The 14,802-nt window shown below is 40.7% G+C and overlaps 2 protein-coding genes across 2 annotated transcripts; one reads left to right on the top strand and one right to left on the bottom strand.

Annotated features, from left to right (window-relative positions):
- Positions 1–105: 105 nt before the first annotated feature.
- trim35-28 (tripartite motif containing 35-28) lies at positions 106–6,027 on the top strand. The gene is made up of 6 exons (XM_061252800.1): positions 106–117; positions 1,076–1,171; positions 1,513–1,743; positions 3,224–3,246; positions 3,397–3,404; positions 3,838–6,027. The coding sequence occupies exons 1-6, from the start codon at positions 106–108 to the stop codon at positions 4,503–4,505; spliced, it is 1,038 nt and encodes a 345-aa protein (XP_061108784.1). The 3' UTR covers positions 4,506–6,027.
- A 253-nt stretch (positions 6,028–6,280) lies between these two features.
- LOC133107121 (NXPE family member 3-like) lies at positions 6,281–14,437 on the bottom strand. The gene is made up of 8 exons (XM_061216084.1): positions 14,276–14,437; positions 13,079–13,143; positions 10,636–11,028; positions 10,019–10,437; positions 9,807–9,877; positions 9,415–9,618; positions 7,899–8,239; positions 6,281–7,398 (listed from the first exon to the last, which is right to left on the bottom strand). Exons 1-8 carry the CDS (start codon positions 14,280–14,282, stop codon positions 7,204–7,206), a joined length of 1,695 nt encoding a protein of 564 aa, XP_061072068.1. The 5' UTR covers positions 14,283–14,437; the 3' UTR covers positions 6,281–7,203.
- Positions 14,438–14,802: the final 365 nt, after the last annotated feature.

Below are 14,802 nucleotides of genomic sequence, written 5' to 3'. Positions count from 1 at the left end.
CTGATTTTGCTAAATATCTAGGGACATTATGTCTGACCCTGGATAATTGGGTAACATACACCACAAAAAAAAAACACCAGCATCTCTGCTTAGGGTGTGGCACGGATGGTGCAGTGGGTAGCACAGCAAGGAGGTCCTGGGTTCGGATCCTGGTCGGCCGGATCCTCTGTGTGGAGTTTGCATGTTCTCCCTGTGTCGCGCGGATTTCCTCCCACAGTCATGCAGGTTAAGCTGATTGGAGAGTCTAAATAGCCCATGGGTATGAGCGTGTGCGTGAATGGTGTGTGTGCCCTGCGACCTGTCCAGGGTGTATTCCTGCCTTTCACCCAACGTATACTGGGAGAGGCTCCAGCCCCCCTGTGACCCTGTTCAGGATAAGCGGGTTAAGATAATGGATGGATGGATCTCTGGTTAGTCTGAAGCTATTCTAGCCATCGAATGTCTATCAGTGTGTTTTGCTGGGATAGCTAGCTAGCTCTATGCTTCTATGCTTAGCTAGCTCGTCTATACTTGCTTGGTGGTAAAGTAACTTTAACATTACTAGCTAATTGCATTAGCTGGCTAGCCAGGTAATGTTACATAGGACAATTTAGCAATAATGGCAACTTCTAGCTAGCTAGCTATGTTATTAAGTCCTGTAAAGTATATACATTAAACCAACAACAGCAGACTACTTTTCACCGCCAATCTTACAAAACGACATTGCCTTAATGTAACGTTATCTCCCGATTTGCAGCTATCAACAGCTAGCACATCCTGGCATGAGGCATGACATCTTCTCTGTTCATTCTCTTTAACTGCCCGCCACTAGTTACTGTTACAAAGACGTTGTCAGATATTTAGGGCCGTTCGGTACAGGTAAACTATGAACACTTCTGTTCGCCATATCGTGCGATTATGCTATTGCTCGTTTCTTTTTTTTCTTTTTCTTTTTTTTTACTTTTTTTTTTTTACTATTGTACAACAAGCCTATATAAAGTCTTGTGCAAAAAGTTTATGAACAGTGCTGCACAAAGTATATTTCTACATAGAAACACATGGCACTTTGCAATAAAAATAATAATTTTCATTTTAGGAGGAACTGGACATTAAATTGAAAGTCTTGGACGAGAAATTTGAATTTTTTAAAAGACTTAAGCGCACATATAATGCCACATCGGAGTACATCCAGGTAAAGTTACTGTTTTATCATTTTGAATGAATGCAATTCAGATGTGTGAATAAGTGTATTTCCAACATAAATGTAGATGTGAATTGAATATTTAATTCATGTTATGGTAAGGCTTCACTTAAACATTCTCAAGTTTATAATGCTTAATTGTATTAATAAGCTTGCATGTTTCCTGTTCTTTTTTCCATGTCATTTTACAATTTTGTGTTGTTGATGTTGAACAAAATGTTACTGTAAACATATTGCTTACTGTACATTTAATCGCTTGAGAGGTGCATGTTCACAAACGATACAAATCTTTTCTAGTTCTGTGTTGGACCGTGTCTTATGCTTTCCCCCAGAGCCAAGCTCAGCAGACAGAGAAACTCATAAAGACGGAGTTTGAGAAACTCCATGGCTTCCTGAGTGAGGCGGAGGCAGGCAGGATTGCCATGTTGAGAGAGGAGGAGGAGCTGAAGAAGCGGGGGATGGCGGAAAGGATCGCCAGTCTTAACCGAGACATTGCTGCACTGACTGATCTTATCCGATCTGTAAAAAGGGAGATGGGAGCGGATAACTTATGTTTCCTGCAGGTGGGGAAATGACCTTCACCAACATTTCACAGAGGGACAGCATTATACTATCGGCAATCAGTGGTGTTTACAGGGCCCTTTTAGCCCTGTGTTTTACTACCTCCACCCCTCTTCACCCCTCCACCGCCCCACAGCGCTGCAGCTACAGATTGCTTCGTTATCGCCCATTACTGTATCAATTAATTTTTTCATTATCTATTGAAAACATTCACTTCTCAGCATTCAGTTTTAAATAACACCTGGGCAATTCCATCGTTATAGATGTGACATTTGGACCCAAAATGACAAACAAAATCTCTCAGAAAAATTACTCTTCTTGCATCATAATTTCTTTTTAATGCATATTATCATAGCACCGACTTGGCTGAGGGGAAAAAAAAAATATATATATATGTGTATTAAGCCAGAAACTAATGGATGTGATGCAGAAAGACAGGTATTCTGGGGAGACTATACACTTTCTAAAAACTGAATGTTTAAGGTACAATAGGTAAGATTGTACATTGCTGCAAGTCCATTGTAAATCCCTTCCTATCATTGAAAAAGGCTCACTGACATGTTGTCACCCTCTGCCTATGTTTATAGTCCTTAAATTCGGGTTTCAAAATATGCAGTTGATGGGCCGGAACTCTGTACCGAAACATTATACAGCTGTTCAGTAATAAAAAATTGGTTCTAATTGACACAGCCAATGGCGTTTCAACTTCAGCGCGTTTACAGAGAAGGGGTGGGATAAACGGTTTTTGAGCGTCTTTGTTGCTGCAATTCCTCATTTAACCGTTATAAGTCCAAAATGACCAATTGTACCTTTAAAGTGTAATGCAGAAAGTTTGATATCCATGTAATGTTATTAGCTAAAGGGCGGTCTGTAGCGTAGTGGTTAAGGTACATGATTGGGACACGCAAGGTTGCTGATTCGATCCCCGGCGTAGCCACAATAAGATCCGCACAGCCGTTGGGCCCTTGAGCAAGGCCCTTAACCCTGCATTGCTCCAGGGGAGGATTGTCTCCTGTTTAGTTTAATCGACTGTACGTCGCTCTGGATAAGAGTGTTTGCCAAATGCCATTAATGTAATGTAGGAGGCTTGGCTGAACATAAAAATAACAATTTTTAAGATTTGCCAGCGTTATGGATGTGACGCATCTGAAATTTAAATGATTTAAATGGTAATGGGACTAATAAATACTATTTAAAGCATTTTCCTGTTAACCTACATTTTATCAGATTGTTTGGGACATAATACGTTTAATTGGGAAGTAAGTGTATTGTTTCATGCTGCGGTTGACATTACTGTGGAATTTCTGAATAGGACGTTTGGGTTCGGATACAACCCTAGTGCTTTGCGCTATTTTCAACAACTCTAAAACTGTGAAATCTGCTTCTACAGCATAACGTTATCTTCATATAAGTGTTTAAATGTGCATAAGCCTGCTTTAAATGTAGTTTTTTTTTTAATATATTTCTTTCCTCCTCTCACAGAACTTCCAAGCCTTGAAAAGAAGGTAATGTGAACTGCATCTTTAATTCTTTGCCATGTTATACTGAATTTGAGTCCTTACCAGAGGTGGAAAATCCAGGTCCAGAAAGTAAAATTCCTCCTCAGTTTTTTGTTCCGGTCACGTGAATTTGCTCATTATTGCACAATTCTTCAGCCGGGGAGGTAGAACTGATTGGCGAGGGCGAGTGAGTGCAAAACACAGGTTCTGTGTTTGTGTGAAAATACATTGTTAGTGCGCTCTAATTATTATTATTATTAGTAGTAGTAGTAGTAGTAGTTAGTACGCTTTATTCTCACTGAGCAACAGTGTATTTTCTGGTACGTTCCTCTCACCTTTCCCTAGCAGTTCCCATCTGCTCAGGCTGGGATGGGGAATATTTTATGGGACTAGCAGCTATAGTTCTGTAACAATACTCATTATTGTGCTTAAGGAAATTTCCTCAGAATCCCCTTCGGGAAAAGCATTACGTTGACAGGACCCACCACCCACAAATTAATCGCCCTAGGGTGACTTCTGCTTTGGCATTTGCTGTCATTGACACGACTGTTTATGGAAAAGAGTTTACTATTATTTTTTTAAATTATTTTTTTTAAGTACTTTTCAAAGTAAAGCGAAATTTATTTCAGTCCTTTTGTTTTGTTTACATACAAAGTGGGGGGTGTCAGGGTCAGGGGTCATTGCTGATGTTTTGTGGAAGCGGTTATATTTCATGTGTCTCTCTGGCCTCCTCAGTCCCAGTGATACTGGACCCCAACACTGCGTCCCCCTGGCTCTCCCTGTCCCCGGGCATGAGCGGCGTGTCTGGCAGTAAGGAGAGGCTGCCTCTGCCAGACAACGGGGACCGCTTCGACCCCTGCGTGTTCGTCCTGGGCTCGGAGGGCTTCTCCTCCGGACGCCACAACTGGGACGTCTGCGTGGGCGAAAACCCCAAGTGGATTGTGGGCGTGTGCAAGAAGTCGCTGCCCCGGAAACGCAAGTTCACCATGTCCCCCAAGAGCGGCGTGTGGTCGGTGGGGCTGAGCAAAGGGGTGTACAGTGCCCTCACCGTGCCCCGCACGCAGCTGCACCTGCAGAAGCTGGAGAAGATCAGGGTGAAGCTCAAATGTGAAAAGGGCACGGTGTCCTTCTGGGACCCCAGCAACGAGCAGCACATCTGTACCTTCAACGACGCGTTCACCGAGCCCGTGTTTCCGCTCTTGGGCCCGGGCATTCACGCGGAGGCCTTGACCATCGCCCCGACGAAGGTCTCCATTCACTACTGACTGCCCACGGGCCTGCTCGGCCACCGGCTCTCACCGCTTCACCTTGCTGTTGGTGTGACCGAGATGAGATCAGAGTCATTGGCGGAGGAAGTACTTTGACAGCCTGATTTGGGTCTTTTGATCTTTCATGATATGCAGAAAAAAAATAAGAAAATGATTACTTTATAAAATTGTGGACAGTGGTTGCACGCAGTATTATTAAGGACTGACTTAATAATATTGCGAGCGACCACTGTCCATAATTCTTTTTCAACGATTAATTGCCTATGTTCAAATTAAAAATCTATTTGCTTTCCTTGTTATGCATCAGACAATTCATAATTCCTATCAACTTTTTTTCTTTTTACTCTTCACGTCAGAGAGATTCAGTGGGTTTGGGGACTTTATAGGACAACTTCACCCTACATAAGTAAACAGATGGAGGATTTATAAAATATGAAAATATGCTAAAACAACCATGCTCAGTTATATCAATGATGCACTGGAAGTATTGGTCTTTGCAAATATTTGCTGAATCCATGCTCCTCTGCTTGTATTTACATTACATTAATGGAATTTTGGCAGACACTCTTATCCAGAGCGACATACAGTTGATTAGAGTAAGCAAGAGACAATCCTCCCCTGGAGCAATGCAGGGTTAAGGGCCTTGCTCAAGGGCCCAACGGCTGTGCGGATCTTATTGTGGCTATATCAAGGATTTGAAATTTCTGTTGGAGCAGACAAATTTATACTAGAAATACTGATTGGGCAAATTAGTATCATTTGTAAGTGTCAGTGGGTCTGAATAGTTGCCCGGGACTCTGTATGTACATAAACTTTCCTGCTCTCTACTTCATAATAAGATATTTTATGATCTATACAGGTATGGGTACTTTTCCTCAGTCAATATGCAACTTGGCGTGCCAGTATATCATTCTTATCTTTCTTGTAATTTAATAATTTTGGGAACTGTATTACAATGCAAAATTAGAAGACCTGAATTGCAGAATACAACAGAATTGTACAAGTTACGAAAAATAAACTTGCATTGTTTTATTTTGCTGCAGCTTAATTAATGACAGAATTTACTTTCATCAGTTTAAAATGTCCACAAGAGGGCGCTTAAAACTATGTAAAATGTGCAACTCCAAATAAATGACAAAATTCGTTTTTGTAGTAATAATAGCTGAACATGACATTGCAGTGCTGTTTTCTATCTTTAACAGACATGTATTCCCATAGTAGCTCGACATTGAAGAGTCATAAATCTTACCTTGTTGATTGTTGGTCTCAACTATTTACATTTACTTAATTTACTTAATCAAACATTCTGCTTCACTGATTATCTCCCTCAAATGAGGTCAAAGTGTTATCTGAACTGTCTCTCACACTGGAGCAGAATCCAGTGGTTGAAAAAGGTACCCAAGCTGATAATACTACATTTGACCAGCAAAAATAATGCGAAAAAAATTTAGACAAATCTCCTAATTGTATATTGCACAATGCATAATAAAGGCTGTCAAGCAAAGCAGTTTTGGAAAAATATTCTGTGCAGGTCAGATTTATTATTATTCTATGATTTATTTTTCTATTTTTATGTGAATGTTAGTTCGTAGTGAGTTCCTGAATTATTGGCACTCTTGATAAGGAAAGAGGAAATGGAGGGAAGAAGGGTGAAACTGATGTAGGATTAGATGGATGCATTTTTAAATATGGCGGGTGGTCTTTATTTTTTTAGCACTTGTTAAGACATGATCATGAACACCACTATGTACCAACATATTTAAATAACAAAACAATGCACCCCCCGGCCCAATGAGTTTACAAGATTTCCATTTTCATTTAAAAATGTAACTTTTGAATGCAATTCACTTATGATTATCTGCTTATATAAGTACACATATCATATAATTAAATACTAAGTGTTTATAGACAAGTTCATACAGTTTAAAGCATTTTTAATTATGGAAAAACTGGTTTAAGCAGGTGGGTTTAATGTTGCGGCTGATTGGTGTATGTAACACACTATATTTACTGATTACAGACATCTTTATATCAGTGATCACTTTATCTTGCATTCCAAACAAGCAGATATTTTAAGGATAACTTTGTCGTATTAAAAGGTGCTGATTTGAGAATCTATAGCAACTGTGACTGTCCCTGTGGAAATAATTGCTGCCTCACACACATACACACATAGACTGACCCTGTGGAAATATCTGAATGTGTTTCTAAGCCGATCTCAGCTTTCGGCATCTAGCATGTGTTGTCGTTAGTATCATAATATTTACATGGTCTTGGGTAGCAAGTTATAGAAAGTAAAGCGCATGCATCTCTTTCAGCCCTTCTCTTTTTGCGCTTAGTTGACCTAGCTAGTAGGGTTAAACTTAAAAAAATACACTTGCAATGGCACAAGCCAAACGCTAGCTGAAAGTTTTGAAAAATCAGCCATGCTTCTGGACAATTACCGTAACTTCAACTATTTCATTTTTGACTGCATTAATGCATTAATACCTGCTATGAGTACTGTAACTATGGTGGTCTACTTCAAACAATATGTACCACTGGGCAGGCTGCTGAGGATTCAATCAAATAGTCTCTCTTGAATGTGACAGTGATATTTTCATGTCTTTTTCGGCTTTTGCCAATCATCTCTTCTTTTTGTGTTGAATAGTATACTACACTGTGAGACATAACAAGTGGGGTCAAAGAGAAATGTTCAGACAGAACAGATGAATGACAACAATAGGTTGATCTCATTCCCAATGACAGTTGGGTTGGGATGGATACTTTCTTTACTGTAGTGGCAGGATGTCATTTGCCAGACGTCTATGAATGCTACATTAATCCCCTGGAAGGCGGTTCTCAATATTATGTCCAACTGTATTGAAAACCAGTCAGAGCTGTACACATTCTGCCAAAAGAGAAGAGAGATATTAATCAAATCCTACTCACAAAGTCACCAATTCACATTTTAAACAGAATGTAATGAACAGAAAATGACCATACAGGTGAGGGAAACAGAGCTACCATAAAAATGAAAAAGATAATTTAGTGAAAAATGTACCTTTTCTGGGAACCTTCAAAAAGACTCTGAAACAGGGCACGTTCCTATTTCTTTGTGAGGGAGGCCTTAAGTCTTTTTAAAGTGCCCTTGGTAAGGGACATTTTTCATTCAGATTTTAATCCTGCTAATTTGTTGGGTTGGTTGAGGCATGATGGAGCTACTTTATGTTTGCCAAACACATTTGTATTGAATGACTAGTTTACGTAATGACACGCACCAGCATGTGGAATTCTGCAGCATAATATAACATCTTGATTGAGACCAATGGTTTATAAAGGGACGATTTCAACTCAGCTCAACAAATGGCACTACAGACGACCAAACATACAATAATTTTTGCTCAATACCTTGAGTTTTGTGGTGTTGGCAGACTTGATGGCGACAATCGTGTCTGGTGCCCGCTTCAGCAGTGCAATAACAGCTTGCCGAATCCTTGCCACTCGACGGATGTAATACTCAAGCGGGTGAGTTGTGAAGTGCGCCCAAATGTTGAAGATGATGACCTTGCGGGACCCGCCTGCTATACTGTCAATCTCATTGCTGATGTAGTGCAAGTCAGCAAATGGGGCCGCTTTAGAGCGCAGTGGTGTGCCATGAGCCCTCCAATGCAAGACTATGTTATTTTCCACATCCACCGCCAAGAGAGGACCTGCCTGTTCAGCGGAGTGAAGGTTGATGTATTTCATGCCTGCGGAGAAAGGAAAAGATTTGATTACTACTTATGACTTGCTACAGTGAGATTAATAGAGGAGCTTGTATAGGATGATCATTTTAAAAGGGGACATCAATATTCACATTAATAATAGTGCTGACTCCAAGGACTCTATTAGGCAGCTTAGAATGAGTTCAACATGACTTTCACAAGGATTATGCATCGGCAATGTTCCTGGCCATTACTGTGTGTACTTGGATGTTCTGCTAAATTCTACTAGTAACAAAAAAGAAAGCAATTCAAAAGCAAAAATTAAATGCTACAGCAGAACAAAAGTCTTCGGAGCTTGTGAAATCCTCTGACCTACAGAATGTACGGATAGCTGCTTGATAAATTAAGTGGTTGATGCCTTTAATAGCAATTTAAGTAACATGTTGAACAAAGTCACCCCAGTCAAGTTTAAAACGAAGCTCTGTGATAAAGTGACACCATGGATAAAAAAAAAACACGATCTACGAGCTAACTTTAACTTTAATAATGGTGTATGCACTGAAAGAGCCCACTTTTCAAAGATCATTGCAGAGATCCAACTCTACTGTACTGTTTACAAATAGTCTAATCCTAAGCCAGTCTCTGACATTCTCAGCCAAGCTTCTGCCTCAAAGTATAAGGAATTTGCACATATCTTTAATAGTAAAGTAAGAACCAGTAAAGCTAGTATTGTTAGGAACACTGGTAACTTAGATGACCTGCCCTGTAACAAGTCTACCCTACCACATTTTAGGAATTATTTTTAAAAGAAAAATGTCTCCACAACTGCTCTAAAGCACTCACAGTCTGAAAATATTTATATGTGTATATCGTGTATGCATGCTATGGTATTTGGTGTTGATTGGAAGACTGTAGGGAAGATTGCTCACACCTGGTGTCCCCTTATTGACTAATTATGATTGCGCTCTTGTGATTTTGAGGTAGTGTGGCATTGTTCATTTGATGAATTTAGTAACTGCATTCATATAGATGGTGTGCTGTGTGAACCCCCTGTGGTGTTGCCTCCTTGGCGGATCTTGGTCCCTCCAAGTGACTAAAGCTGAACAACAACAAAGATATGCCCTATGTATAAATAAACAGTCAGCTACAAAATATTAATCAAGAATAATCAATGTTAACCATTCCTATCCTAGAAAGTAGCAGGAAGGAAGATGTCTTACTGGGCACAGAACTTCCCAGATAATGGTACCACTGCCTCATGGTGGAGTCTCCCATCATGAAGAGCTCTCTGTCCTTGAGGCACTGGGTAATTTTAGGAGCATTAAAATGGCCGGTGGTGCAGACCAGAGAGGTCCACACGTCCCTCATGTAGAACCCAGCTGGGACTGGGATTTGCAGCCCAGGTCTGCATCTCTCTGTTGCACCTGAAACAGACCCAGGGAAGAATAAACCTTAAATTCTGAAGCAAGCTACTCTAGCTATACATATTAGCACAGCAATAGCAATGCTCAAATTCATTACATTGAAGTGGCTATATTCAATTAGGCAATGCTCATCAGAGCTGAAACAGGTGCTCATATTCAATGCAATATCAATGACAATGCATACATACCAACAGTTGTATTGGAGGGATTAATTATAATTTTGTTGTTGTTCCTTTTGATCCATTGATTGGTATATTTCCTGTGGAAGGGAAAGTGCACAATAATTAAATATCTATATATATTCATAATTTGACAATATTCACAATTAATCAACAAAATTCCTCCTTATTTGAACTATTTTATAAGATAACCCCACCCTCAAGCCCCCACTTTTTCTTACTTGTCCACAAGCTTTTTTTGCAGAGTCCCAAGCTTCGCCCTGTAGCCCCCAACCACATGATAGACCAGGGCATCACAGGGCAGATATTTGGGCCTCTTGCACAGCCACACCTCTCCTGTTTTTGGGTCTGGATACTCACAGCAGTTACTCTTCTGCATACGTTCCAGACCAGCCCCATCCCACTTTGAATTGCACTCCATTGTCTCTTTAAGCTTTGCCCCATTGAGACCTGTTCCCACGAACAGGCCCTTGAAGTAGACGCGGTCCGACTGATACTTCCGGAGTTGTTTCAGGACCTGCACAGCCTCGCTAGAGTGGATCAGGCGTACAGCTACCCAAGCCTCCCCAGACCAGGGCAGGAGAAAGCGCACTGAGTAGGACCCATTCTCCAGATCTGTCACCTCCCCAAACACACTAGCCTGGACCAAAAAATAAAAAGAGCAGAAAATGGTCTTTAGAACACACCATGCAATAAAAATGCATTTCAGTGAATGTGTTTGCCTGCCATTGTTTCTGCAAGAATAAAGGTACAGTAAAGAGGACACATAGAAAACTGAGAAAGTTAGAGAAGAGTGTAACCACATGAACTGGACAATAATTGATTAAATAAAGACTACCTTCAGTTTGGATGAGAAAAGTTTGGCCTGGAAGTAGTCACCTCCATATCGCTTGGGCTTTTTGTGGAAATCCCTGGCCACCACAGTGACATGTAGTTCCTCCCCCAACTGGTAGGTCTTCCTCAGCCCAGGAATGTGGAAATATGTGTTGGATGGAGCGGTGCTTTGGAGGAAATTTTTTATTTGTTTGTGTGGACCAGGCCAGTGGAGCAAATCTTGGATCTTGTGCACCTCATGTGGGGCCATACCAATATCAGCCACAGGCTTGGTCGTGAGAGGGATGAGAGGGGTGAGAGGGATGTGCAGGTCATCAGATTTAGTGCTGTTGTGATGTGAGGCAGGAACAGGGAACACTCTTTTTGATTGTATGTCTTTCTTCATCCAAATGATGCCCTATTATCATCATATAGAGATGGGTGAAAATTTAATTATGGAGAAACAAGAAAATCCAATGTTATACCAGTTTACATCAGCCTTCTCTGGAGCTCTTTCAAGTGATTACAATGTATTTACCCACTGTAATGAGGAGAATATAAGCTTGGGTCCAGAAACATCTTCCCTAAAATGTTAGGTCAGGATTCAGTCAATAGTTGTCCTTAACTTTGAGTCTGCCTCCTGTCAGCAGCATTGGTAGGTTGTGGGATTCTTTAGGTTAGGATCTTCCCAAACGATGTCGTAAAACTAATAAAATATTTTTTCAAGAGTTAGGCTACGTGAGTTAACTCTTCAGGCCTTGACAACAGGTGAGTTTTTCCACTCGGGAACTTAGGCTACCACATCTTTCTGTAATGTTTCTGTATCTGTCCTGTTTGTATTAGTTATTCTTGTTATTTATTCACTTTCATTCATCCGTGGTTATTGTATCCCATTACAGTTTCTCATTCGTGTTCCCCTGTCATATCTGCGTCTGAATGCTTACCAGCCGAGTCACTCCCCTGTCTGCGTGTCCCACAATTCGGGTGTTTACGGTAGTTTTCGGGATTTCAACATTCCTTCCAATCTCGCAGTTCTTACTTCCTGCTTCTCTTGGTAGTTAAATGTTGTAAAGCACTATTCTTACTAACTACTACGAATCTAGATATTGTACAGTACTAATCTGAGTAATACACTAACTGTCGGTCTAACTGTCACTTTTATTGGGTAGAATTATTCACGTCACTAATTCACTAACGTAATCTCTCAGTGTTTCTGCACTGTTCTTTCACTCCGCCTCCCTATGCTATCCCTGATTACTCGCTTAGTTTCAGTGAAGTGTTCGCACCTGTCTCTGACTATCACTACGTCTTCAATCTATGCAAATGTCTACTCATTAATCCGGAGCCGTATGTTTGACATGTTTGTTTACGTGCATCCAGTCCGCGTTTTCGTCTCCCTCCTGTTATGCTGTTATTACACTATTATGTTTCCCCACCTGTTGTCTATCAGTTTAGCCCACCTTCTCCCCAGTCCCGCCTAGATTGTCACTTTCCCTCATGTATTTAATCCTCAGTCTCCGCTTCACCCATTGCCAGAACGTTGATCACTGATAGTGCTGAGTTTTTTTGTATGCCTATTTTTGAGATTCTTAAAGAATTTGATTTTCGAGTTTTGCCTTGCCCTCTGGTTTTGTTTGCCCTTCTGCTCTCTTGGTTTTGACCATTTGCTTTGTTTTGTGACTTTGTTTCCTCCCTTAGCCCTTTTGTAGCTTAGCCCTTTGACTACTTGGATTTTGACCCTTTGCTTGTTTTTCCGATGATTCTTTTGCTTACTGTTTTTGGTGTTGTCTTAGATCTCTCGGCTTGAACTCGGAATAAACACTACCTTTTTGGATTATCCCGTGGTCTGCGTCTGGGTCCTCAGTGCCATACCTAACACTTTCGGATATTTTGTGAAGCCATTACATTGCATTTTGGCAGTTGGCAGATGCTCTTATCCAGAGCGACGTACAGTTGATTAGACTAAGCAGGAGACAATCCTCCCCTGGAGCAATGCAGGGTTGAAGGCCTTGCGGATCGTATTGTGACTACACTGGGATTAGGACCACCGACCTTGAGTGCCCCAGTCATTTACCTTAACCACTACACCACAGAAGCCATTTTGAGCCATGTGAAAACAAATCTAGGCTTCATTGATTTCACCTGGAAACCTTGATGTAAATCATGAGATTTGAAAGAATGATAGAAGTGGCAGGACCAGTTTCACTAATCAGCACTTAATAAAAACATTTACCATCCGTGAAACCAGTTGGGGCTATATACATTCTGAGCTGTAGATAATCTTACTCCACGCAGGTATAGCTGTGGTTATTTTCCTGTCTATTTGGTCATAACTCCAATTATTTGTAGTCAGTTTTCTTAATTGCCTGCAGTCTCACTTGCTTTTGATAAAACATTGATTTGCACGAAAGAACAGTTTTATCAATTAATTGTTTTTTAATCAATACATTGGTGAATGCAATGCTTACCAGGAAAGTCATTATCGCCATCAGCACCATAAACAAAGACTTCATGTATTCTGCAAGTCTGTGGACTAAAATCACACACAGTTTAAATTGGACTACCCTTTGTTTATCCCATCACTCACAATTGTTAACCCTGCTTTTTGTCACATACTGTACTTGCAGTAGTTCTGCTGTTGCAACACTCCAGACAACTACACATAACAACTTCATTTAACGTATCCAGCGCCATTACATTAGAATACTGCATAATGTAGGCTGTATTTCATTATTTTGGAAAAGCAGATTGCACATAAATAGCCGCGCACGCGCGTGCACACACCCGCATAGACTAGACGCGCGTTTTCCGCACCGCCACTCGGAGAAGGGAAAACATCTGAAATGTGCGGCTTCTGCCATTTACAAACTTGAAAGGCAGGTTTGGTTGCCTGTACTGTGGGTTGAGCTGAAATGTTTTAGCAAAATACAATAAAATAAATGATATTAACAGCAGTAATTGAGTTAAAAACACAATCAAATCAATATTTTCCCTTCGCATTTAAAACGGCGTCAATTCCCTGTTCAATGTATTTTTGTATAACATTTTCCATCAAAACAAGAAACACAAACACAATTTACACAATTAGAACATCAAAAAAAGTTTGTCCCAAGCACATCAAGACAAGACAGCATCGATCAGGTGTTTATCTCTGCCTATTACTGAATATGTTACTTTCATTTAACAACACACAAAACAATCCATGTATAACATTTTTTGGAAAATGAATGTTTGGACATCTCAAATTTACTCTCTTCTACCGACACACTAATGCATAAAAAATACATCTAAGACCAAATTAATTTTTTTAAATAAGACGTTTTGCCTAAGACGTTTGTTTTGGCTGCGGAGGTTCCCACAAGTGATCTATGGCCAGATGTTTGTTTAACCAGCCTAGCTTTAACAATTAAGTAAGTAGAAACTGTAGCGAATTACGCATGTGTTAACCCGTTAAGGTTGACACTATCTACACATATTGTGTTAATTGTTCAATATTCTTGGACTGAACTCCCGATGAAAATGATTTCTTGCTATTTTCTTTACTTTTTACAAATGGTGATAATAAACTGGACTGTTTATCAACACCGACTGTAAAATAACAAACGAAATTCAAATGAACCCATATGTACAATCAATGAATAACAAACTTTTTGTGGGTTACTTACTTCCCATTGCTTCTAGTGTCGTGGTCGTTCCGTGCGTAGTATAGGCTTTCGGGGTTTATTTGCGTTAGCAGGCTTCACATCACGTAGCAACCGCAAACTGTCCGAAAACTGGGTAAACAACACTCGAACTTTAGCAGAATCTCACGTGTACATCACTAGCATTTCGTCTCTTTCAAGACACGTAGTTCAATTCAGGAAGTTCTTTCCAGAATGCCTTGTGGGTAACGTAGTTACTGCTTGTCACTGCTTGTCAATTACAATAGTATCTTGACAAACAACATGTAATAATGCCAAGCCTGTCAGCCAGCCTTTTCTGGTTGGCTGTAGCCCTTAGGAGCGCAGCCCGCACCCTCTTCCAGGTGGCCCGGCACCGCCGAATAAAAACCTCAGCAGAGGGCACTTCGCCCCCTGACTCCAGTTCCGGGAACAGTGGCGGAGGATACCCAAACTGAACCTCGAAAGGTGAGAGACCGGCGGAGGCGTTCTGCAGCGTATTGTGGGCGTACTCCGCCCGGCACCGGAGCGTG

Source organism: Conger conger, chromosome 1, assembly GCF_963514075.1.
Source record: "Conger conger chromosome 1, fConCon1.1, whole genome shotgun sequence".
NCBI lineage: Eukaryota > Metazoa > Chordata > Actinopteri > Anguilliformes > Congridae > Conger > Conger conger.
This window is presented reverse-complemented; position numbering and strand designations above follow the sequence as displayed.